Here is a 23331-nt window from a genome sequence, read left to right as displayed (position 1 = left end):
TTAACCATTGGGCCGACACGCCCATCCCCTCCTCAGACTTCTAAACACAGGAGGAGGAATTAAACACGAGGTGAAGGTGTTATTTTTAAAGAAACTTCTTGACTTGCAGTGTTACTTGGGGGAGAGGACCCTCCAGGAGTACAGAAAATGCTAGAAAAGAAACACAAGGAATCACTGTTGAAATGCTAATGGTAGCCTATTAGCTTTTTCAGAAGACATTGGAAACTAAAATGCCTAAGCTCCGCTCTACCTTTGTCACCTGATGACCTTTTCTCTCCTTGGCTCAGGGGAGGACAATGTGTCCGTTATTGTCCCAGGAAAGAAAGCCCATTGAAGCTGGTCAGCCAGGCTGGAGGACGCCACACGGCCTAAAGGAGGGCTAATTCTAAATTGACCTCCACGGGCGGATCACCTGAATGGCAGAAGGAAACCTTTGTGGAAGATTTTCTAATTACTGGGACTCGAGAGCAAGCTGATTAAAACAGGGTGGGAGGGGAATGGTTTGTTAGTGAATGCTCCAGAAGGAAGCAAGGGACCGTTCATCTGCAGGAGTGAGAGGGAGGAGCCTCCCCTGCAGGTGAAGCTGTGAGTGGGAGCTGAGCCCTCCCCAGCTTGGGTCAGAGGGGGACGGAATCAGGGTATTAGCAGGCATTGTGGAGGAACAGCGTGAGCCCTGAGCGCTGCCCTCCCAAACAATGTGTCCTTCTGGCACCTTGACTATTCAAAAACACAAACAAAACACTGGAGGGGGAGCGTGGCAAGGGCCCAGCACAAACCCCGCTTTTATTAAAATACTAACTTTCCTTGATCAAGTGGATGGATTTGATTGATGTGGTTCACTGTTCCAAAACTAATTAGTAAAAGGTAAGTAATTTATTCAGCTAAAGTGCAGATTAAAGAAGATAAAGCAATGTAATAACTAGCACGGCTCCAGGAGGACCCTTTCCAGCGTTTAATGGCATCACCCGTGAAGATTCATAGAAGCCATCCTTCTTTTCCCCTTCCTTAAGCTGTCATTGTTCTTGCACCAAATGATGTCTAAATGTTCTTCACGAGCAACATTTTGAAATGGGTGGAACTGAACCGTACAATTGCACGCAAGTTGTTTAGAAATGTTCCCGCAGTACCATCTGCCCCCTAATTGTATGAATTCACATGACTTCATCGGAGCCAATTTAGGCTAACATTGGAGTGTATTCATTCTTATGTGATCATAATATTCCAATTAGGACACCAGGGAAGATGGATACAGACTGAATGGTAACTGTTTTCGCATTACATGAACAGTTAGCTCCAAAGTGGAAAAGCTTAGCTTACCAATGGCACCGAGGAGACTCCTGAAATTTTGGTCCGCTAGTATGGTCAGTGTGGACTTTCGATATAGATCTGTTTTTTCAGTTCAGAAGACATTAGAATCATCTGTGCCAGTATTGGAAGTCAGGAAAGTTGGGCTTTCTGTCCCGATCAGGCAACTAACTAGCTGTGTGACCTTGGTTTAGGTCATTGTTTAACCTGCTCTCCAGGTCCCCGGTATAGAAGGTACCAGTGGAGAATGAGGTAGTTTCCTGAACCGGGGTCTTTTGTGTCCTTCTTCACAAATTTTACCACAACCACCTCATTTTTTTTTTCCTTAAAATCAGTTCACTTCTTTTTCTTTAATTCGAGTAAAATGGGTACAATTGTACCCTAACATAAACGGACATAACAAAAACCCAGTAGCAATCCTCTATGCCTGGTTTTCAGGCAATATTTGTCTCTCATCACCAAACTGTGCTTTAGAAATGAGAGACTCGTCTTATGTTCTAGTCCTTTCAAAAGTTTTTCTCACACAATAGAATAGTATTTGGGGAAGACACACTGGACTCAAGCAACCGGGATTAATCGCATTTGGGACAACCTGGGGACCAGGGAAATGCAACGCATTCGTTCATTAGTCCCGGAGGTTATGACCTTATCATTGCATTTTATGATGTCGCTGTTAACAGTCCTTTCAAAATCACTTTAAAAAGCAATAAAGTGGTTACACAGTGGAGACCACAGATAGATACTTACAGGAGTATGGGGACGTGGTGCCATATGCTACTGAGAGAATGTACAGACATGGTTTGGGATTAACTTTCTAGGGACAGCATCACGTAAGTACAAGGGGTGTGACACTTGAACAACCCAATAGCAAGTACAATTGTGTGCCCAGAAAGCTGAATTACACGTCAAGGGATGAAGGAGCACACTGATTGTAGATGCTTGTAAAAAAAAAAAAAGTAAGTGAAATTGTTGGAGCGCCTGGGTGGCCCAGGTGGTTAAGCGTCTGCCTTCGGCTCAGGTCACGATCTCAGGATCCTGGGATCGAGCCCCACATCGGGCTCCCTGCTCAGTGGGGGAGTCTGCTTCTCCCTCTGCCCCTCCCCCTGCTCTTGTTCTCGCGCTCTCTCAAAAAAAAAAAAAAAATAGTAAGTGAATTTGCCTAACATAATGTGGGTGGTAAAAACATATAATGGGTCTTAAGTCAACTTACTTTGTATTTCATTTTAAATATATAAATAAAATTTATAAATGTGGGAGTTGGATTCTTTCACTGAGATCCCCAAATGTTTACAACACATCCAAGTTGGCCAAAAGGAAAAAGCTTTTTTCTCATTGAAAAAAATGGAGATTACCCTGGCTTGCCTAAATTTAGCTCAGGCTTTTCAGTATAAAGAAGATATAATGAAATAAATGAAAGAATTGCTATCAAAAAAAAAAAATCTAGCAAGATACCAGCTGTGAGCCTGAGGCCGTTTCCTCTTTCCTAAATGACAAATTAGCAGCAGACAGATTTTTCTTTGAGGTAATCAGGAGGGTTGAAACTTTTCTCACTGTGTGGGTCCCTGTCCTCTACTTCTGAAAAAAAAAAAAAAACTCACACTCCATTCCCTGGTGGGACTCAGTTGGAGGGGAATCATCTGATAAGGGATCCCTCTGTCTCAACCTTCTGTGGCTCCACAGGGTGAGAAGCAGCCCTATCATTTTCCAGCCCAGAGTGTTCCATTTGTTGCCTTCCCAGAGAGTTGGCAAGATTATTTGGGGTGCCGTTTACCACCTTTCATTTGTACTCGCACTCAAAGCAGGGACCAGACTTCTGTCTGCACTACCTGTCTCCTCTCTCTTCACCTGTTCTTGTCACATTTAAACATCTGTAGTCCAATGTGACAGCGCACACAGCCAGCGTGCAGAGAAGAATCAGCTGAGTGTGCATCAGCTGCGGCAAAGCCTGTCAGCTACCTGGCTCCAGGCAGCCTTTCCCATGACAGCTTTATGGCCAACACTAAAGAAGAATCAATAGGAGGGCAAGGGGTTGACATTTCATTTTCTAAAAAGTGATCCATTGAGGACCAATCACCAAGCACTGTTTATCAGCCTTGGGAAGTAATATTTTTTTTTTTAATGGGGGAGAAGGGACAAGAATCATCGCTGGGTAACTCGACAGGCTCAATTCTCTAAGGTGGGGACTCATAATTGGAAATCCGATGCATCCTCCTATCAATCCTGCCTTAAAGAATAAAGTGATCAATAGAAGCAGAAAGAAAATTAAGTCATCAAGTGTGCGATTCTATTTCCTATAGCTACAAGCTTTTAATAAGCTCGTCTTCCTGTGTTACATTTTCTTGGGCTTTTGCTTTCTTTTCATCAAAGTGGAACACCCAAAAGAAACTTATAATGAGGTGATTTATTCCTAATTATTCTGGTTTCACTGGTGTATTTAAGGTAACTTAAAAAAAGAAAAAAGGTAACTCTAAAGAAAAGCCGGACAAGTAGACAAAGCTTCCCTTCAACATCAAAGAGAAGGTTGAGATACAACATGAGACCCACTTTCTGCAACGAGTGTTCCCTCAAATGGTTCTAAGCATCACGTGGTGCTGGATTTTAGCCAAAGATTATTTCGACTTGGAGGTAATTAAGAATTTTTTTCCTAGTTTTAGACTTTTAAACGTCTTTCGTGATAAAATTTTATTGATATATACTGTAAAATTTTCAGGCACAGAAATACATAATACTGAAAACAAAAGCCCATGTAATTTCCACAAAGTCTCCCATCCTGCTCCTGCCCCCACTATCTGATGGATATATACGATTGCATCCCGTTCCCGTGTCTATGTGCCTAGCATGTGTATGCACGCAAAACCAAAAGGCAATGCCTAGCATGTGTACGTACACAAAACCAAAAGGCAATGGACAAGAAAGAGGTCCATCCCTGATTGCCTTCCAAAATCAAATGCCAGAAAAGGAAAGAATATTTGAAATTCAAATTCTGTTTAGGCCAAATTAGAGTTTCCAAAGACTGAGCTATAATAATATATAGGGTGCAGTGGGCATGTCTATGTATGTTCTATGTGTGCAGTCCAGCGATAGGCAGAAGTGTTCACGGTGGATTTCCCTTCTTCAGGATGGAACCCACGGCTCTAATCAAACACACAGTGATAGACTTTCCACCAAAAAGAACAAACACAATGACAAAGGTAGGTGGTGCATGCACACAATGAGCTCTTGCTGCATACTGCATTAGAGCGACCGAGATTGATTTCTATAATTCCAGTACATTTTGGAGCATGGGAGTGGGGAGGCATGATATTAATAGATAACGTGTGACAACTGAGACCATCCCGGCAAATTAGGATATACAGTCATCACCCTAATTACAATGTACCACAAAGTGAGCACAGAGCCTGATGGCTTGCTCAGGCCAGTGGCAAGAGCCAGAGGCATTGTTGTGACGTCAATGAGATCACCAACAGGAGGGGCAGAGAGAGAGGACACAGCAGACACTGGCCAGGGAGCTGAGCATGGCCACTGGGTGCCCAGTAGTAGCTCTCCCACAGAGCGAAACTCATGACCCTAGACAAGTATTACGTCTTCCTGAGTATCATCATGTTCCTCTTCTGTAATGGGAAAAGGTTTACACTGAAGAGGATCATTTTGATGTCCCCGGGTTCTGCCCTTCTTTTGCCAAAAGCCCCACCTTGTGAAATAGTTAATGGCACAGGGGAGTAAAGGTTGGAGAAGCCTAGATGTGGGCACACACTGGAGATGAGTGGCTGTCCCTCCTTGACCCCATTCCTCTGGAGCCTCTGATTAGTGTTAATAAGCAGATGGGGACAACAACAATAAGGACAACTAGTTCAAAAAAATAGGCTGCCAAGCCATTTTTATTGCTCTCTTTCTTTTCTAGATTGGTTTTCAAGTATCAGGTTAGATTGTAGACTTTCACAGAATTAAGTAATCTGCTGTTTTAGATTCATTTCCAAGAACAATGTCATGTCCACAGCGTGCTTAATGGAAACTCTAGAAATGGTGATGGCCTCTCCTGAAAGAAGATTGAGTGCAGCACCCAATTATTTGCTTTGGTTGCAATTATTATTAACCAAACTCAAGTTGAAGCACCTACTGTGTGCTAGATTAGCTACTTTACCTATCACAATTCTCCTGTCAGTAACTCTTAGGGGCAGATCTTCTGAGATCCTCTATCCCTACTTTATAAAAGGGGGAAAAAAAAACAAAAAGATTCAAAGAGTTTAAGTTAAATAGCTGACAAATGGCAGAGCTTAAATTTTGGACCCAAGTTTTATATGGCTTCTTTTTGCCTTTGGCAGTAAGTCCAAGCTTAAGAAAGGTATAAATGTAACACCTTACAGCTTAGAGAATCTAGAAATCTCTCATGGGCTTGCTTTTCGGCTGGGTTTCCAGGAAATAGCTGGGTCTTTCCAGGACTCTCAGCTGTGAGGGCTGCCACTGGGGCCAGCCCAGCTCCAGTAGGGGTGTGGGGAGATCAAAGCCATGAGGAAGGAGCTGGCCCTGCACATGCCCTGTTTATGATGCTAATCAAAAGCCTCAGCTTTGCTGGGAGGAGACAAAAAGCTCCCTCATAAAAACTGGGATGGGGGCCGGTGGGCAGCGAGGGGCTTAAGTGCTTACCTCCTGCTGATGACAAAAGCCGCGATGAGAATGACCACCAGCACCACACTGCCTGAGACTGAGACCAGAAGGACGGTGGAGTTGGCCCCATCTCCAATGATCCGGGAAGGCACTGGCAAAGACAGTTACACAAGGATCACCTCTGGGAAGGTCCTCCGAGCTAGAGCTTCTGACTGGGTCACGAGTATCAACCTTCTGAAGCCACTGGGAAGGCTCACAGCCTCTTTTGCCCTTTGATAAGTATTTATGCGACAGCATTTCTAAGACAGCCTTAATGAGATGAAGACTTGTCTTTTATGTATTTGTATGAAGAGGTTCAACCAGAAGACTCTTACTAAATCCTCTGGTAAACATTACCACTCATTGCTTTTTCTTCTTTTCATTTCTAGTTTCAGCCCTAACTCTTATTGAATGATTGGATGCATTCCTTAGTGAGAAAGACACTTGGAAATTTCAAAAAGGACAAGTAGTTTTGAATACCTACCCACATCCCCCGCCCCAAATCTATCCAAAACCTGCTCATTACTGACCAGATCAGAAGCCACTTCCTCCTTGAAGCCTTCCAGGAATACCCCCCCCCAAAATGTCAAACCCCATCAGATTCAATCCTAGAGTACTTCCTCTTCTGCTTTTTTATTCTTACTTTATTTAATAATTCATGAAGAAAATTACTTTCTAGAACTTATGTTGAAGCTTCTTCTCCACTATCTCCTTATCCAGTAAGCTCAGTTTCAGTTTGTTAATTACAAAGGTGGAGCCATCTTATGTAAACCGATTATTCAATGGGCATGTCCTTTGTTAACATTTTCAAGTCAATCAATCAGTCCAACTCACAATGCTGAGAGTTGATATGTTTGTCCAAAGGGTCTTAAAAAAAAAACAAACAAACTGATCTGACTTGATTTAAACAGATTCCTAGAAATAAATAAAAGAAAATAAATTTGGTCCCTTCTTTACTGTTCCCAGGGAGAAAACTTCCTACCTTCTTTAAGATAGCTATGCAACTCTCAATTCGGCCACTTATCAATCCCGTTTTTCTATGATCAATAGAAGACTCAAAATAAGAAAAAGAAGAAAACATTTTCTAATCACATGCATAGACGGGTTAGGTAATATGAAAAATGCTCTTCTCTAAAGAGCATGAGCTTTTCTAAGTTACAGACATCGTCATTTCAAACCGTGTTCATTGCCAATAGAATGTTCACCTAACCAGCAATTAGGTACAGCTCCTTAGATTTCACTGTACTATGATTTCACCTGGACTGTAAAAAGGGCCTCAGAAGTTGGTACCTGTGTTGGTCGTGACCTCCAGTGGCTCACTGAAATCTCCATAGCCAGCTGCTGTCCTGGCTCGGACATGGAACACATAGGAAGTCAGAGGATTCAGGCCTTTGATGTCCGTGTTCCTGGCAGCTGTCCGGACGATGCGGTAGCTCCGCTCATTCTGATCCTGCATCACGGGATGATAAAATTAGGGAAAGTGGCAAAATAAATCCCCACTTACTCTAGGCACATAATTAAAGGAACCAAGCCAATGTCCTTAGAAGTTGAAAGTAAATAGAGATTGATAAACTCTAAACCTCCTATTCTCTTCAATGTTGGAAGTACCATTGTAACATCTCGGACACTGAAGGACATGTGGAGTTTGGGTGTGATCACTGTTGACACTGACCATATGCAGATCTCTACTTATGCTCTTTTTAAAAAAGGAAATCAGATGATGGTTGGTGGCTTTACTCACTCCACAGCCAGCAATTTAACAGAAATAACCATAAGAAGGTCTCTCATCTTTTTCTATTTTCCGTCTAGAAAATGTCAAAAATGTTGTAATCTGGTTTCAGTGAAAAATAAATCCTGTCCCCTTTCTGCTTTTAATAAGGAAGCCAATAAGTGATTATCTTTAAAAAGAAAGAGAAGTCAATTGTTCATTTTCTAGACAATCTTGAATGCAAATCACTCTCTTCAGAATTCTGTCCTTTAAGAGAGACAAGTTATTTGTAAAAATAATGTCTTTCTATAACTTTAAGAGGCTGAAAAATGTAATTTTCCTTCCCTGATTTTCTATTAAAAGTCATCAAAACCCACACCTTGATTCTGAATAGCAGTGATCTACTTAAACAGATCATTATTTCGACTTTTATGAGTCACTCTCACTGATAGAAGGCTTATATATAAGAACCTCTTAGTTATCTTGATTTCCATTACTAGAAAGAAAAAATGGTTATATTAGAACACAATGTGTTTTTCCTATTTTTCAATATAACCAACTTAATACATAACATTCAGAACTGGATTCGACCGGGGAACAAAATGCATTTGGTTTTGAGATTCCCTGGTATTCTGGATTTATAACTGGCTAAAAACTAAAGAGAAAAAGAAAGGAAGGAGGGAAGGAGAGAAGGAAAGAAGGAAGGGAGGGGAAGGGGGAGGGAGGGAAGGAAAAGAAGAAGGAAGCTTGCTCATTCAAGTAATACCTTCTCATAATATTTGACTTCATACTCCAAGATCACCCCGTTGGGTCTATCTGGTTCCAGCCAAGCCAGAGCAACACTGTATCTTGTAACTTCTTTCGCCTGGACCAAAGCAATGGATGATGGTGCTATTGGGAAAAAACAAACAAAAAAACAAAAGGGGAAGAAACATTGGTGGTAGCAATCGATAATTTCATTTTACTTAAGAAAAGTGTGAAGGATTATCTTGTCTTCCCAGATCCCCATGTCAGTCTTCCCCAGTACAAAAACATACCATTTTTATGGTTCTCTCCAATATGTTGGTATATGGTTTGTCTTCGAAAGATAATCTCTGAGGTAAAGGCCTACGGCATCACCTCCACATCCCGGGCAGCAGCGCCTGCAGCCGTTCCTCACAAAATCTAGAGAGAACGCTACCTTCTTTGTTTTTTTGCAAGCCATGAAATCCACTGGAAGACCTAATTTTAAGCTCAGTAAAACTGCATTTCCTCCTACCTCCAAAGTTTACAAGTGGTCATCTTACTGGTCTTTAATTTTATACAAGCAGGAGAATTTGCAACTCCTCCCAGGAGACTGTAGGAAATGCGAACAATTTCTATCCTTTCCAATATAAATAAAAGTACTGCTCAGTTGTTGCCAAGTTTTCAGTTTGACACCGTGATGCAAATAATGAAGAACACGAATAAAACAATGATGCTCTCTCTGGACACGTGTGACGTTTTGAAGCTATTTTTACAAAAGCTGAAATATTGCTTTTGCCTGTTGTGTAGTAAACTTTCTTCTTTCCACTAAGAAAGACACAAAAGCAGTCCTCTATTGGCTGTGTTCTCAGGAGTCCTTGAGATTTCTAAAACTAGGCTGCCCTCTTCTTCACTGTGATGGTCACGTCTCCAGCTATTGTCCAGTTCTGCTAGGACTGACAATGATACAAATGTGCCATCTCCAGGGAGAAGAGGAGCAGTCAATGAAATCTGTAATCTTACCTAACAAAGCTGGTCTATAGAACCAGAGATTAGGGGGTCTCCCTCAATTGACCAAATTGTGGAAATATGTGAAATCATCACAAAATGGCCACTGAAGAATAACAGCATAGTGTCAGGTCATCCTCCTGCTCTTTCCCAACACACACACACACACGCACACACACACACACACACACACGCCAAACCCTCACTCAGAGGAAAAAAGAGAAAAGTAAAATAAATTGTCACTGAAAATGGATTGTGACTAACTTCAAACACGCTTGACCGTATCTGACAGGTATGCACTGATGGAAAGGAAAGCAACCAGACACACCATAGTCACACAGGGAACCTTCCAGCTGAAGTTAATGAAGCAGGGAGCACCTCTTGGAGGTTATCTGACAGCCTGGCATCTCTGTTAGGGGTACTTCAAGATGGCATGGGTACATATGCGCACGCACGTGCATGCCCCCTGCCCTATTTCTCTCTCCCACTCTTTTTCCCCCAAAGCTATTCCAGATTGAATCTCAGGCATAAACACAAGTGAAGGATACAGTGGATACATATGTCCTCCATCAAAGGCAACCCCAAGGTTAGTAACACCAAACTGGATGAACAGAGCTGCATGCAGCAGACATATGGAAGCCACTGACCATCTGAAGAAAATGAAAAATGGAAATGTGCTCATTAGCTGCATTAAGGCTTCCCTCCCCCAACAAACACACACACACGCCCACAAACATGCACACACACATTCTCTCTCTCTCTTTCCTTACTGGTTGACACGGAACCACGGTCCAGCAAAATGCAGGGAGTGACTCTCCCAAATGCAGAGGAAGCAAGAAGGCTAAGAAAGCTGCCTGGCTATGAAAAGCTATTTTGCTCCAGGTAATAAATATATTGTCTAACAGAGCACTTTAGCATATACTCCATAAAAAGGGGCTCTTTAAACTCTGTTGTTCAGGATTGGGAAGTGCAATAGAAAAGCGAGATTTTTGAAAGACAGCGGCAGAGGGTGGGGTGGGGGGGAACCATAAAGTTATATGGTGGACTTTCTCTCAGCAATGGTCTGGCTCAGATTCTGATAATCAACAGATTCCTCAGGAAAGAACTGCATGGCTGCCCTTGGGGTGCACTGCTTAACTAAGCCGGTTTCTCTCTGGCTGGGTTAACACTAAACTGCTGCACGTGGGCAATGAATCTGATTTCCATTTTAGAAGTTGGAGCAGCAGTGTTCCTGTGCCCATTCAAGGGGAATATGAACTCAACCGAAGTCCTCAAAATATCGCAGGCAGCGCGTCCACCATATAATCGTGGTAACTGATAGACTATTTCTAATACAGCCCTACTTGGAAAAATCCATACGCACAAACGTGTAAATCAACCAACCACGTGTGCTCTGACTCGGCCACCATTAAAAGGGAAGAACATGAGATGAAAGAGTAAAGTAGAATAGTTCTAATTCCCGGAAGGTATTATGTTGTGGGACTGTCATGTCTGAATTCTTTCTGGACAGATGTCTTTCAGAAAAGCATTTTTATCAGGTCACAGCGACAAAAGCAATCCATGACCAAGTGAGATTGCGAAGTATACCTACTACAACATGGAACTGCCCTGTAGTCGAACATGGCAGCCATTCCTCCCCCTGAGGAGAGCGTCTTACCTTCTCTGGTACAAAGAACACCAGTCTGGAAAAAAAAAACAAAAAACTGGGCTTTACAGGGCTGCCACTCTGGAGGGAAGAGGCAGTCTGGATGTGTGCTCCACATTATAAGTCACGTAGGGGTTCTTCCCTCGCCCTTCCTACCCTGCTTCCAACCCAGCCTCCAAGTCCACATCTGGAAGCCATCACCCTACCACGTGTGCCGGGCTGCAGCTCGCTTCCCCAGCTGAGGCATTTGGCGATGGCATTTCTCAAGCATTCTCCTACCCCGACGGTTCCCAAGCTTGTCTTCTCATGCCATTCATGTAATTGCCGCCACATCCCTCTGCAACTTGTGCTATGATTTCAGTAATAGTTTTCTTGAAACCACACGCTAGATACATTGAGTTATATTTAAGAAGGAACTTCCCATTACTAATATAAATAAAACCCTGTTAAAAGCAGGTAACCCTAAAAATGCTTATGTGAGTAAACAACACTACCAATGTTTGCTGTGTATTCTTGCCCCTCCCTGCTTTATCCAAAGTAGAGATTATAGCCAGTGTGAGAGACGCATCAAGGATAATCCGGGCACCAACTTGAGATTCTGGCCTTGGAATAAGTGGAAGAACTGAGGGAGAATTAAAAAGAAACTTACTTTTCACACAGGGCAATTCGGTATTATAGGAGGTTCCATATGGGTCTTCACTAAAATCGTCTCTGATGCCACCATTATTAGGTTTCCACGTTTCGGTAAATACTGCCAAGCCTTTCTCAATTTAGAAATGTTTTGGATCCTGGGTCCCAACACCCCAGGACTCTGCCCTTTGCTAACAAAATTACAAGATAACAGACTAATAGAATAACAGACTGAACACCCCTGTCCCTAAAATATGGTTCAGAAGGAGCTATGACAAATCAATGCCTTAGTTCAAAAGAGGGCTTCTCACCATAGCGGGGGAAATTTTAGTCAACATAAAAAGACCAAGCAGAAAAAAGGCCTGCTTGTCTCTCAGTTCTCTAACTTACATTCTGAAACCTGTGGAGACAGTTTTTCCTCAGGACTGACTCATCCACTAAGCACATACTTAATGAGCATCAGTGGAATAAGGCAAAGATGGGAAAGCGCAGACAAAGCTGAATCAAATACAGTCCTTGGGATCAAAGGAAGACCCATCTTATCCTTCAGCCTTTTCTGACAACAACAAAATAGATGAGGAAATTTTTTACAACAGTCTTACAGAGAAGGCACCCATTTTTCAGAACTCAAGAGGAGGCAGTTCCTGCCAATCCTCTTCTTATCCAGATTCTCTCGTGGTGATGGGGACAAGTATGGGGTGGGCGCTTCCTTATTATACTGTGTTTTTAGACAGGCAATACACCTCCCGAAGAGTCAGAGGAGAAGCCAAGAGGAAGATGAAGGCTGACGTAAGGAGCCTCACTTCAAGAAAGAGACACATTTTAAATTGGAAACATTCCTACCTACCCACAGACTTCCTTCATAAAAGAAGTGTTTGCTTTAAGGAAAGTTTTGTGCCCCTGGACATAAGCAGGCATTCTTTGGTGGCTAGAATTTTGGCATAACACATAACGAGGAGGGCTGGTCATGGTAGTCGAGAATAGTATGGTTGCGAAAGATGACTGATGGATGTAAAAATCACAAAGGCAAGAATTACCAGAGGGTAGTTTTAAAGAAAGGTTTGTGACTTAATTTAATTAAGTCCTTAATTTTCAAACGTTAGAAGCAGTATTTCCAATGACTGACAGATGTCCATTTTCCTGTCCTGAGATGTTGTTATCTGAGACCACATCCTATGACTCTCAAGGGTATTTTAGTAGTTTTAATCCAAACCACGTTCTCGATTTCCTTTTCTTTTTGCTTATAAATCACACTGACGTACCTGTTCAATCATTCAACAGATGCCCTTTAAGCCTCTGCTTGAGGAACTTAAAATCCAAAGTAGAGCTAAAGAGGTATTTATGTATAAACAGTTAAACACTATTTAGCTAAATAAAGATAGCGGGTGAGATAAGAAGCCAGAATGGGGAGGAGGGCATTGTAAACTGCAGAAAGAACCAGGGTAGGATTTGGAACCACGGAAGGTTAGTGAAGTAAGTCAAGATTTGCAGTGACAAACAGGAGGCAGAAAGGTGAAAGGTGTACCTGCTCCGAGTATGACTGGGATTTTCAAGAAATTACTAGTACTCTGATTCTGTGAGCGTCGAGGGCCCACCTAGGACATGAGAAATGAGGTAAAGATGAAAATATATTTAACTCATATACTTAGAAGTATTCTTCACCTTACTAATTTGGTGGGAAGATCAATGACTGTTAGAAGGATTTGGGGTGTAATTCTGAGTTTGACATTTACCAGTTGCCATCTTGGCCAAGTCACTCAAATTTTCTTGCCTCTGTTCTCCCATTTGTAAAACACAATTCCAGATACAAGTGTGTGAGCTGTTAGATGTATGCTCCAAAAAGGTAGGGCTTTCCCTTGTCCAAACTATGCAAGATCATGTTTGGCACACAGTGAGCACTCAATAAACCTGTCAAGCAAATAATTAAATGTTAAAATAGACTTAAAAAAATCTTTGTAGACAGCGAGATGTTTTCTAAATATAAAGTACCAGAAATAAGTCATCCCTAAGACAACTTTTTATCTGCACCTGTTTCAGATGACCTTCTGTGGGTTTGGTTTTGCTATTTAGGTTAACTAAGATATTGACAATTAGGAGTAAAGCAAATGACAATTCTAATTACAAATGGAGTCTCTGTTTTCTAAGAGATATGAGAGGCTTCTGAGCTTTTCTTTTTTTCAAACACACAGGTTTGTAAAATGTCACTCAAATGTGAATTAACATTAAAAGTAGTTTTCACTGCACCTGTTACAGACAGCATTTTGAGGGGCTGCTCTTTTAGCTGACAGAGATATTGACAATCCCCTCAGCATTTCACCTCTATATCTGGAGGGTATGTAAATAGTTCTCCTCATCGAAAAGGTATCGAAGGTATGGAGGCATTGAAATCCAGCCCCCCAACCCCCCACCAAGTCATAATCCTAAATCCAGAAAGGGCCCTAAGCATCTCTCTTGTTCTATAAGACTAGAGTTATCTCCAAAGATGAGCTAATGGAAACAAATCAGTGACTGCCAGAAGAAGCCATTAGGTACTGCGTATATCCCTGAAATCCCACAAAAAGGACATTACTGATGAAGTGTCCAGGTAATAGAGTGCAGAGCCCTCTGCGGTCAGGGTCGGGACAGCAAGATGAAGCACGTGGAAGAGGTATCTTTCCACACACACATTGGAAACAAGTAAAATGGTAGTAGAGTATCATTTTTTTAAAGATGGAGCAAACACCATAGAGGATTAAAGAAAAAAAAAACTCACCAAAGCTTGAAGGTTGAATGATCTGAGCTTTCTACTAGAAAGCCAAGATAAATTATCTCCCCTTCAAAAATTCTGTATTCAGAATTCCACATATCCCTCAGAAACTGAGAGTGCTTTCTAAATAGAATCCCCATTTGCTACGTACCTGTGGTTACATTTGGTGGGAGATCTGGCCACATGCATGCAGAAGGCACATGTGGGTTTGATCTCTGTGTGTGTTTCCGATAAACAGAAACGGCACAGATTAGGGGCTCGATCATAACTCTCTAACAGTGGTACATTTCACAATGAAGAATTACAGGAGATGCTTTGATGTCAAACAGAGGAGGCTCCTTTTAAGAAAATGGTAAATTTAACTTTCTTTGGTTCAAAGCTCAGCAGTTCTCCTTGCTTCCCACCGATGCAAGTGCTACAATTTTCTTTTATTCGCTTCCTCAATGACTTGCCATTAAACACCTACAAGTCATTTTACTGCAGCAGTTTGGCACTTGCAACACCCAAATAGGATGGAGAGGAGGAAAAAAAAAGACGGAGCCAAGAAAGGCAGGAAGGAGTCTTCTTCGAATCACTGCGGGCTATCAAACTGTTTGGGTCCAGCATCATGAGCAATGAATTAAAAACAGTTTGGGAGACCTTAAGTGGGGGAAGAAATAGCTCAAACAGATCGACTGCATTTCACTACTGGCTCAAATTAGGAGGGCGGAGGGAGGAAGGCAGGAAATAAGCAGATGCAATGAAAGCTCTCCAGCCTGCAGGCAAGGAAGAGTGGAAACAGTCCTTTATGAAAGTCAAGAAACCCAAAGCCGGGATGTCAGTGGTACAACAATGCCCAGTGCTTGGAGGGAAGAGGACTTCTTAACCACAGCGGGGTGGCCCCTCCCCAGGATCTGAATTTAAAGAGCCAATATTGACTCAAGGGGTCTTTCACTGACCGGAAAAATAAACCCACAGTTTATACATATCTCTGCTTCACGCAAAAGGCATATTAAAATTTAATTACTTGGGGCTTAAGGTGGTTTTTGTTCCCTCTTTCTTTCTCATTTCAACACTGCAGCTCTGATTTGCTCTTTATCAAAGGTTTGTGCATTTTAAAATGCTGTCAGGCATCAAAATTAAATGCTTCAGAGCACTAATGATATCCTTGTGATTAAGGGTTTTGCCGTCACAGAAATACTAAGAACGTTGGTGCTAATATTAATTGCTTTCTTCCACATCCCACCAAAGGGGGGAAGGATTTCTCCTCTGAGCTCTGCACTACCTAATGGCACTAAACACCAGTGAGTAATTTTTTTTACTATTATCATGGCAGTATTTTATAGTACTCAATAGTGTGAAGCGTTTTCATAGACATATGATTTCGTTTGCACTACATTCAACCAGCTGGCTTAACCCTCTGCTATTTTTTTAGGCTTTCTCCCAAAGCATCAGCACCATTGGTAACAATCATCAAAAGACTCAAGCCCCATCCATCCTCCCTTACATTGGTGATACATCACCAACGTAATAACTCTGCTCTGCACCCCACAGCGTTTAGCTGCTGTATCATTAATAAGCACCTAAGCACATTTTATCAGAGTCAAGAAATAAAACTGTAAAATTGTTTAAAAAAAAAAAAGGTACAGAAAAAGCTGATTACTCCAAAACTGATACAGAATTATTTTCCTATTCAACAAAAGACAGAGCACCAAATTCTCAACTAAAACCTTTAGACGACTGAATTCAAGGAAGTTCGTTTATATTTAAATATGGATATATTAATATTAATTAAGCATACACTTAAAGTATATGAGGGATGCATTTTTTTTTCCCCCAGAAAGTGATTTCTTTCCAAGGTCAGGACACAGAGTCCATTTTAAAGAAATACTCTAAAATAAAGCAGGGCACAGTAACACTTACCAAAGGATGCTTCCAGTGATTTTCAGAATCGGACTTTGGAACACTCATGTGCCTTAACTAAGTGACCCGCGAGCAAGCTTTTACAAAGCATGAACCTCAGACTCTTACTTTACTTATTTTCAGAGAAATGGGTGGCAGATAATTTTAGAGAGATCTTTTATAGAGAGCTGTTAACTGCATTTTAAATAACGGAACGTGACGCTATCCTTGGTCTTCCTGGGACGTGTTGGCACAAGCAAGTGAAAGTTGTTGGGATTAGCGGGGTGCCTGGGTGGCTCAGTCATTAAGCATCTGCCTTCGGCTCAGGTCATGATCCCAGGGTTCTGGGATCGAGCCCCGCATCGGGCTCCCTGCTCCGCAGGAAGCCTGCTTCTCCTTCTCCCACTCTCCCTGCTTGTGTTCCCTCTCTTGCGCGCTCTCTCTCTCTCTCTGTCAAATAAATAAATAAAATCTTTAAAAAAAAGAAAGTTGTTGGGATTAGCTTCTGTGGCTAAGTGTCCAAAGATGTGAGCACCCCTCCCCTAAATACCTGTTTCTGGGAGGGAGCCGCTCAGACAAGGACTACATTTCCTTTACATGTTGGAGGGTTCATGTGACTGAATTCCGGACAATGGGGTGTGGGTTTAAGCGATTATTCCTTTTCTAGATGCGACACATAAATAGTGTCCTTGGGCCCTTCCATCTTCTCTAACCCACCATCTGCCGGCTGGACGTTGATGCCCAGGCCCAAACCTCCCCTCATCACCACCAACTGGATACAACCTGGGCAAGAAACAACTTTCTACTGTGTTAACCTGTTAACCTGCTAACTGACATCTGGGGTTACAGCAGGTACTCATCAGGGAAAGTGGAGCCATTCCACAAAAAAGAGGCCTTTTGCACGTGACGTTTTCAGATGATGACTAAAGTGTAATAGTACGATGGCTCCAGAAGATTGAGCTGTGGTCTCAAGTTGCAGCTTTGCAGGGACACAATCGGCCGCAGGTCTTCTCCCAGCGAATGAATTCAGCGGAATCACAAATTACTGGGCTCAAAGCTTCCGCGGAGCTTGTCTTAACGTTCAATGGGAAAAGACAGCGGGGTTCTCAAAATGGCTTGGGTGAGTTTTCTTTTTGAAAACAGTTGGTCTCCATTGCCTAATTAACAGCTGACACAGTCGAAGGCCTGGGCCCTGTCAGTCGGAGGAAAACCGAGAAGAACGGGCAGGGGAGCCAATCTGGCCTCCTTCGCAGGGCTCTGCCACGACACTTACCACCATTTCGACCGAGCAGCTCTCTGAGGTACTTGTAATTATCACCTATGAATTCATATTTGCAAACTTAGGCAACACACAGAAGGTAAAATTGGACCGGAGCTATAAAATGAGATTGTAACCCCGAGTCTGCCTGACTCCAAAGTATACAATCCTCCTACCGTACCCCATGCCTATAAACACACACTCACTAAATTACCATTTATTGAGTAACTATCGTGTGCCAAGCACCGTTTCAAAGGTCTTGCATGAATTAATTCATATAATCCTCACAAAACCCCTATAAGGCAGGTACTATTATTGTTCTCATTTTATGGATACGCTAGGTACAGAGAGTTTGAATAACTTGCCCCAAGTTATAGCATGTAAGTGGTGAATTCACCAGTCAGGTCCTGGAACCCACATTTTCAACCACTGAGCCACTGGAGGCCTCTAGTCTCTCCCCTCTTTGCAGTGGTAGGAAATGGGAGATTTGAACGTTAAATGGCTTGTTCTCCCAAAGCATCAGCACCATTGGTAACAGCAAATCCAACATCTGCTATGTGTCGCTTACGTATAGGACTGTCCCCATACATTCTTGGTTGCCAGAAATCCAGAGGTAACTTAGACATGACTTCTGTTCACAGACAAAGCTTAAAGCTTTTGGAGATGAATCACCTCACAAGAGAACTCAGAATTCTCTAAAACAGAAGAATTCAATCACAAAATAAAACAACAGTATTTGAAGTTAGGGAAGGGATGGGGGTAAAAGGCAAGCTTCTGGAAGGTTGGCGATGTTCTAGTCTGCTCTGGTTTATGGTTACACAGGTGTTTGCTTTGGGATAATTCACTGACTGTACATTTATATCTTATCCACTTTTCTGTACGTGTGTATAGTTCATAATCAAAAGGCTAAAAGTCAAAGAAAAATGTTAAGTAAGGGTATTAAGGATGGAATAGGAAAATTAGTATTAGAAAGACCCACCCAACATTTTTCGTTAACCCTCTGGGTAAAGGTCTAAAGGTGTCATGGAAGATCTAAGTTTTTGCAAATTAGGACTTTTGTAACTACTTAACTGTTCTGTTTCGTATTTGAGCCACACAACAATCCCTGCTCTCTGAAGTAAAGAAAACATTTTATTTAAATGCTTGCTTTACTTTTGTTTTTGTTTTACTTTTTATTTTTATTTTTTTTTAAAGATTTTTTATTTATTTATTTGAGACAGAGAGAATGAGAGAGAGAGAGCACATGAGAGGGGGGAGGGTCAGAGGGAGAAGCAGACTCCCCGCCGAGCAGGGAGCCCGATGTGGGACTCGATCCTGGGACTCCAGGATCATGACCTGAGCCGAAGGCAGTCGCCTAACCAACTGAGCCACCCAGGCACCCCGAAATCAAATTTTATTTTAGAAAACAGATTAGAAATATAAGAAAAAGTGGGCTGATGAATATAGACATCCGTAAATCAGAAGACAGCCTTGAGAAGAAGACGTGATTTCTTTTTTTTCTTTTTTTAAAGATTTATTTATTTATTTGAGAGAGAGAATGAGAGAGAGCACATGAGAGGGAGGAGGGTCAGAGGAAGAAGCAGACTCCCCGCCGAGCAGGAAGCCCGACGCGGTACTGGATCCCGGGACTCCAGGATCATGACCTGAGCCGAAGGCAGTCGCTCAACAACTGAGCCACCCAGGCGCCCTTTTTGTTTTACTTTTTAAAAAACTACTATCTTAAATCAGCGTTACTACATATATAGCCATACCATTAGTCGTAAAACTATTAAGTGAGTAACAGCTCGACTTGGAACCAAGGCACATGTCCCCCAGAAGTAACTGGGGATGACTTCGGGTACCGAGTGTCTCCGATGTAGTTCAAGTGTGTCTTCTGTTTCATCTGAGAGCTGCTTGTTTTACTTTCTATTTGCTTACTAAGAAACTTGTTGGCAGGTTCCAACAAGGGTAGCACATATTTGCCAACAGAAACATGGCAGGATTCAGTGTGTATTTCCTGTTAAGTAAGAATGCCAGTTTAAGGCTAACAGGAAAACAAGTCTTTCAACTGGCAGGCGGTTTATAAGAATTTGCCTGAGAAAGACAACCATTTTAAATGGGCAAAGTTAGCAAGAATAAATAAATTAGGTAATTTTTTTCTCTCTGAATGCCTCTAGGAAGATGAACCTTTTCATTGCACCACGGTAGGTCAAAAAGTATCTAGGATAAACTCTTGATTGAAATTATTTTATATGTGTTTTGATCAGAAAGGACGACGATGAGCCTTGGGCAAAGTGAGCCCCTCCATGCCCAACGATGCCTACCAAAATTATTCTGGAATACGGAGGATGGTAAAAAGGAAAGGTTCTCTTCTGCTGAGCAAAAATATAGCATAGAGAGTGGAGACGGATTAGCTGCTGTGAATCAAGGCTTCTATTCCTTTGGCTGTCAACTCTACTGGAGAGTTTCAGGCATTCCAAATCTGGAAAATAAAAGCTGTGCTGTGGGCTTCAAGTTCTCTTTGTTACTCGGACAGCTGCTAATCGTCCTGCTGTGTTTGGAACCAATGAGACAATGCTGTAACATTTAGCTTTTTGACATCCCGAAGCATCTAGATCAGTCCCCTATTAAAGATGTATTAATCACAAAGACTCTAAAAGCCAGGAAGATAGATGCACCTAGTAAATCTTTGCTCTTGCCTTTTACTTCCCACACTCACGTTTCTACATTTACAGGCAGAAATTCTTAAAAGCCTGCTCCAGAAACTGACCAATAAAAAGCCCTGTTCATTACTTTATATCAGATGCTTGACGATTTCCTACCCCTGGAAAAGCCTTTCAGAAGGAGGTAAGACATTGATCATTCTGCTAAAAGAGCCTGTCTGTTTCAATAAATAGATCCACTGTGACTGCTGTCATCTTGACTTTTTAAGTGTGATAACTAATTCAGGAGTGTGGCTTTGTCACTTGCTACAGGGACATCCAAATCATCTGTGTAGTTTAAAAAAAAAAAAACCATTAGATAAACCTAGGAAACTTCAGGGAGCAAAATATTAATACTACTAGTACTAGTAGTACTAATTAGCACCACGACTACTAGTACAAGAGCTACTAATAATCCTTGGCCTCCAAGTCAGGCCAAATTACCCCCCAGGTCATGGCCCCAAGCAAGAGTGAATAAATGGGAGCTAATTCTGGGTTCGGACACCTGGAAAAACGGAAAGAGTGTGTGCTGGATGAAGCCTCAGAATTCTGTGTACCAAAATTTATGTTAATAAAAAGGTCTCAGAGTTATTTCCTCACATTGGTCTTCATTTCACAAGAGCATTGAAGAGAGACATCAAATTCTCCATCAAAGAGTAGACCATCCATAGTACCTGTTATGAATGGGTGACCTGGTAATCAACGTCCAAACAAAGAAAAAATTAAAAAAAATAAAAACAAATAGCCTGACTGATGTTATCACAGAGGCCCAGAATCCAATTTTCTTTTTTCTTCCTTACATATAATCTTCATAGGAAGCTTCTAATCACCATAACGCAAGATGAAGAGAAAAGTCTCAACACAAAGAGGCTCCTGCTAACTACAGAAAAACAGCATTCGCCATTCTGAGTTATTGGAAATCTCTTGAAATTAGATTGCTATTTTTTATTTCCCAGGCTAATGGAACCCATAAGAGGCAAGTACAGTATTTGCAAGATGCCAGGCTGGTGCCAGCTCAAGGCACTGAATTCCCTGGCTTTCGATGGAGTCTGAATATATCATGACTAACTCCTTCCCCATCACTGCTTCAGTGACAGTCCACCATCTTCCAAATTGAAAGAGTAGGAAGTCAATTAGTGTCACTTATGATGTGAACACCTGTCGACTAAGACCTGGACTGAGACCAATTTCATTACCATAGCCACTCAATGGCTGCCAGATGGCCAGGCCTTGGACCACTTATGATAGAGTCCAGATTCAAGGAGGTGACCTAAAGACAGAAAGGTCTAGAGTCCCATTAGTCATCTCCTGAGCCATCCAATTCCCCATCACATATACAATTGCAATAGGATACCTATTTTTCCTAATGGTCATTTAAAAAGACCACAGGAGCTGCTCAAAAAAAAAGTTATGCTGACCAGAAATTGAGGATATTCACCCCTTAAATGATAAGCATTTTTACCAGCCATTGTTATTTTTAAATCTGAAACTACTTTTTAATAACTCAACTTTCTTTCTCTTATTGCATTTTAAAACACATAGACAGAATCGGGGGAAAAAACACAGAAATGAAAAATATCAGACAAAGAATACAGTGGAGCATGAAATTATACGCTACAGATTATCACTGACAGGGTAAGACAGACAGGCAGAGCGTACATTTCAATACAATTTTGGTTGCAAATGTGTGTGTTCTATGCTACTTGGAATTTTTCCAAGTCCAAATGTTGCTTGGCTTAAAGAACAATGGCTAAATGCAGAGAAATGATGGCCATGGATGGTAAACTAGAGTGTTGCAGTTGGAAGAGAGAGAATGAGAGAGAGAGACAGAGATTGAGAAACAGGAAGAAGACCAACACTAAGACTCTCCCTTGCATTCCCAGTTGGTTTCACTACATGGAAATCTGGGAAAGGTTCTGAACCCAGGGAAATCAAATATTCAAAGGGGCAATATCTATGAGCCATAGAACGAATGCTGAGGAGCTGGTTTTTCAGTAATACCTAAGGAAGCCTTTGTTTTACTTGGAGCCAAATCTTTCCCTCCCAGTTTCTTGCTTGCTACAAAGACAAGCACAGAGTAACTGATAGGTGGAGAGAAGTGTTGGAGACCTTTGGGTTAAATTACAACAAGCACATTTGCAAATGCTTCATATACAAATGGTCACCACATGCTATGCTCTCAAAAATGTGGCCATGAATGATATTCTTGAAGGCCTCATCTTTGAAACTCTATCTTTTTGGCAATTGTCATAAAAGCTATGATCGAGGTTAGAGAAAGGAGCATAATTTATGAGAAGGAATTTTAAGCTTGGGAATTTGCAACGATAGAATTAATGTGTTTTGTATTTTTTTTTTTTTTTTTTAATATTGAGCTATCAGCCAGAAACGAATGCATGTGCCAGATAGTTTAAACTCCTACAGGCATTATAAGTCCGAAGCTGAAACAACGAAGCTATTAAATTTTAAAATGTTATTAAGGCCAATAGATGTCTCCAACTGGATCTGTGTTTGAAAATCCAAGATGACTTTTGTAGGCATAAAGAATAACAAAGGATGAATTAGGAAATCTATAATTGTTTCAGGACTTGAATTTTCTATTCTTTTCTTTCCTTTCTTTTTTAACTAGGAGGCTCACAGCGTCTCACTGGGGCCCCTCTTTAAACACAACTTGCTGAAGTGTGAAATTCAGTATTACTGGCTCCACCCAGGAGTCAATCTGTAAATACTGGGAAGGACCTCATTAGAACAACACATCACCTAGAAATAGTCCCACGGCATGGTCTCCAAGAAAGACATTGGAGCGGGGCTCCTGCACGCTCCAGGCAGTTTGTGGGAGTATTTCGTGTGTGTTCTGAAATAGGAAGGAAAGAAGAGCTGGAGAGAAAGAGAAAAAGCCATCATTCAAAGCACATATGCAATGAAGGTTATACTCTTGAAGAATTAACAGGGAGATTTAAAGGGCTTCTTATGGGTCATTCTTCCCCAGACAATACCCTTTGATATTGCACAAAGATTCGTTAAATCTATCACCAGCCTCTCAGAGCCACACCTGAATTCGAGGACTACTCAGCACTGGTGTCTGCAATGAGGGAAGTGAACACA

General features: G+C 41.7%; 1 protein-coding gene across 8 annotated transcripts in view; it reads right to left on the bottom strand.

The window, feature by feature from the left end:
* The window catches only part of EPHA4 (EPH receptor A4), a 136480-nt gene that overhangs the window by 27526 nt on the left and 85623 nt on the right, over window positions 1–23331 (bottom strand). For 4 of the 8 annotated variants that reach the window (XM_081813513.1, XM_081813512.1, XM_031039309.2 and 1 more), the window contains exons 6-8: window positions 8424–8548; window positions 7240–7399; window positions 5950–6061 (exon numbers count right to left, since the gene is read on the bottom strand). In XM_081813513.1, coding sequence (XP_081669639.1) covers window positions 5950–6061; window positions 7240–7399; window positions 8424–8548 — 397 coding nt within the window. Of the gene's footprint in view, window positions 1–5949; window positions 6062–7239; window positions 7400–8423; window positions 8549–8694; window positions 10039–11045; window positions 11071–13188; window positions 13572–23331 lie in introns of those variants that run through there. The other 4 variants (XM_031039310.2, XM_081813515.1, XM_081813516.1 and 1 more) reach the window with 4 other exon arrangements.

Source organism: Leptonychotes weddellii, chromosome 3 (genome assembly GCF_054177405.1).
Source record: "Leptonychotes weddellii isolate Sample4059 chromosome 3, ASM5417740v2, whole genome shotgun sequence".
Lineage (NCBI taxonomy): Eukaryota > Metazoa > Chordata > Mammalia > Carnivora > Phocidae > Leptonychotes > Leptonychotes weddellii.
Note: the sequence above shows the minus strand (reverse complement) of the source record. Positions and strands in the feature narration are given on the sequence as shown.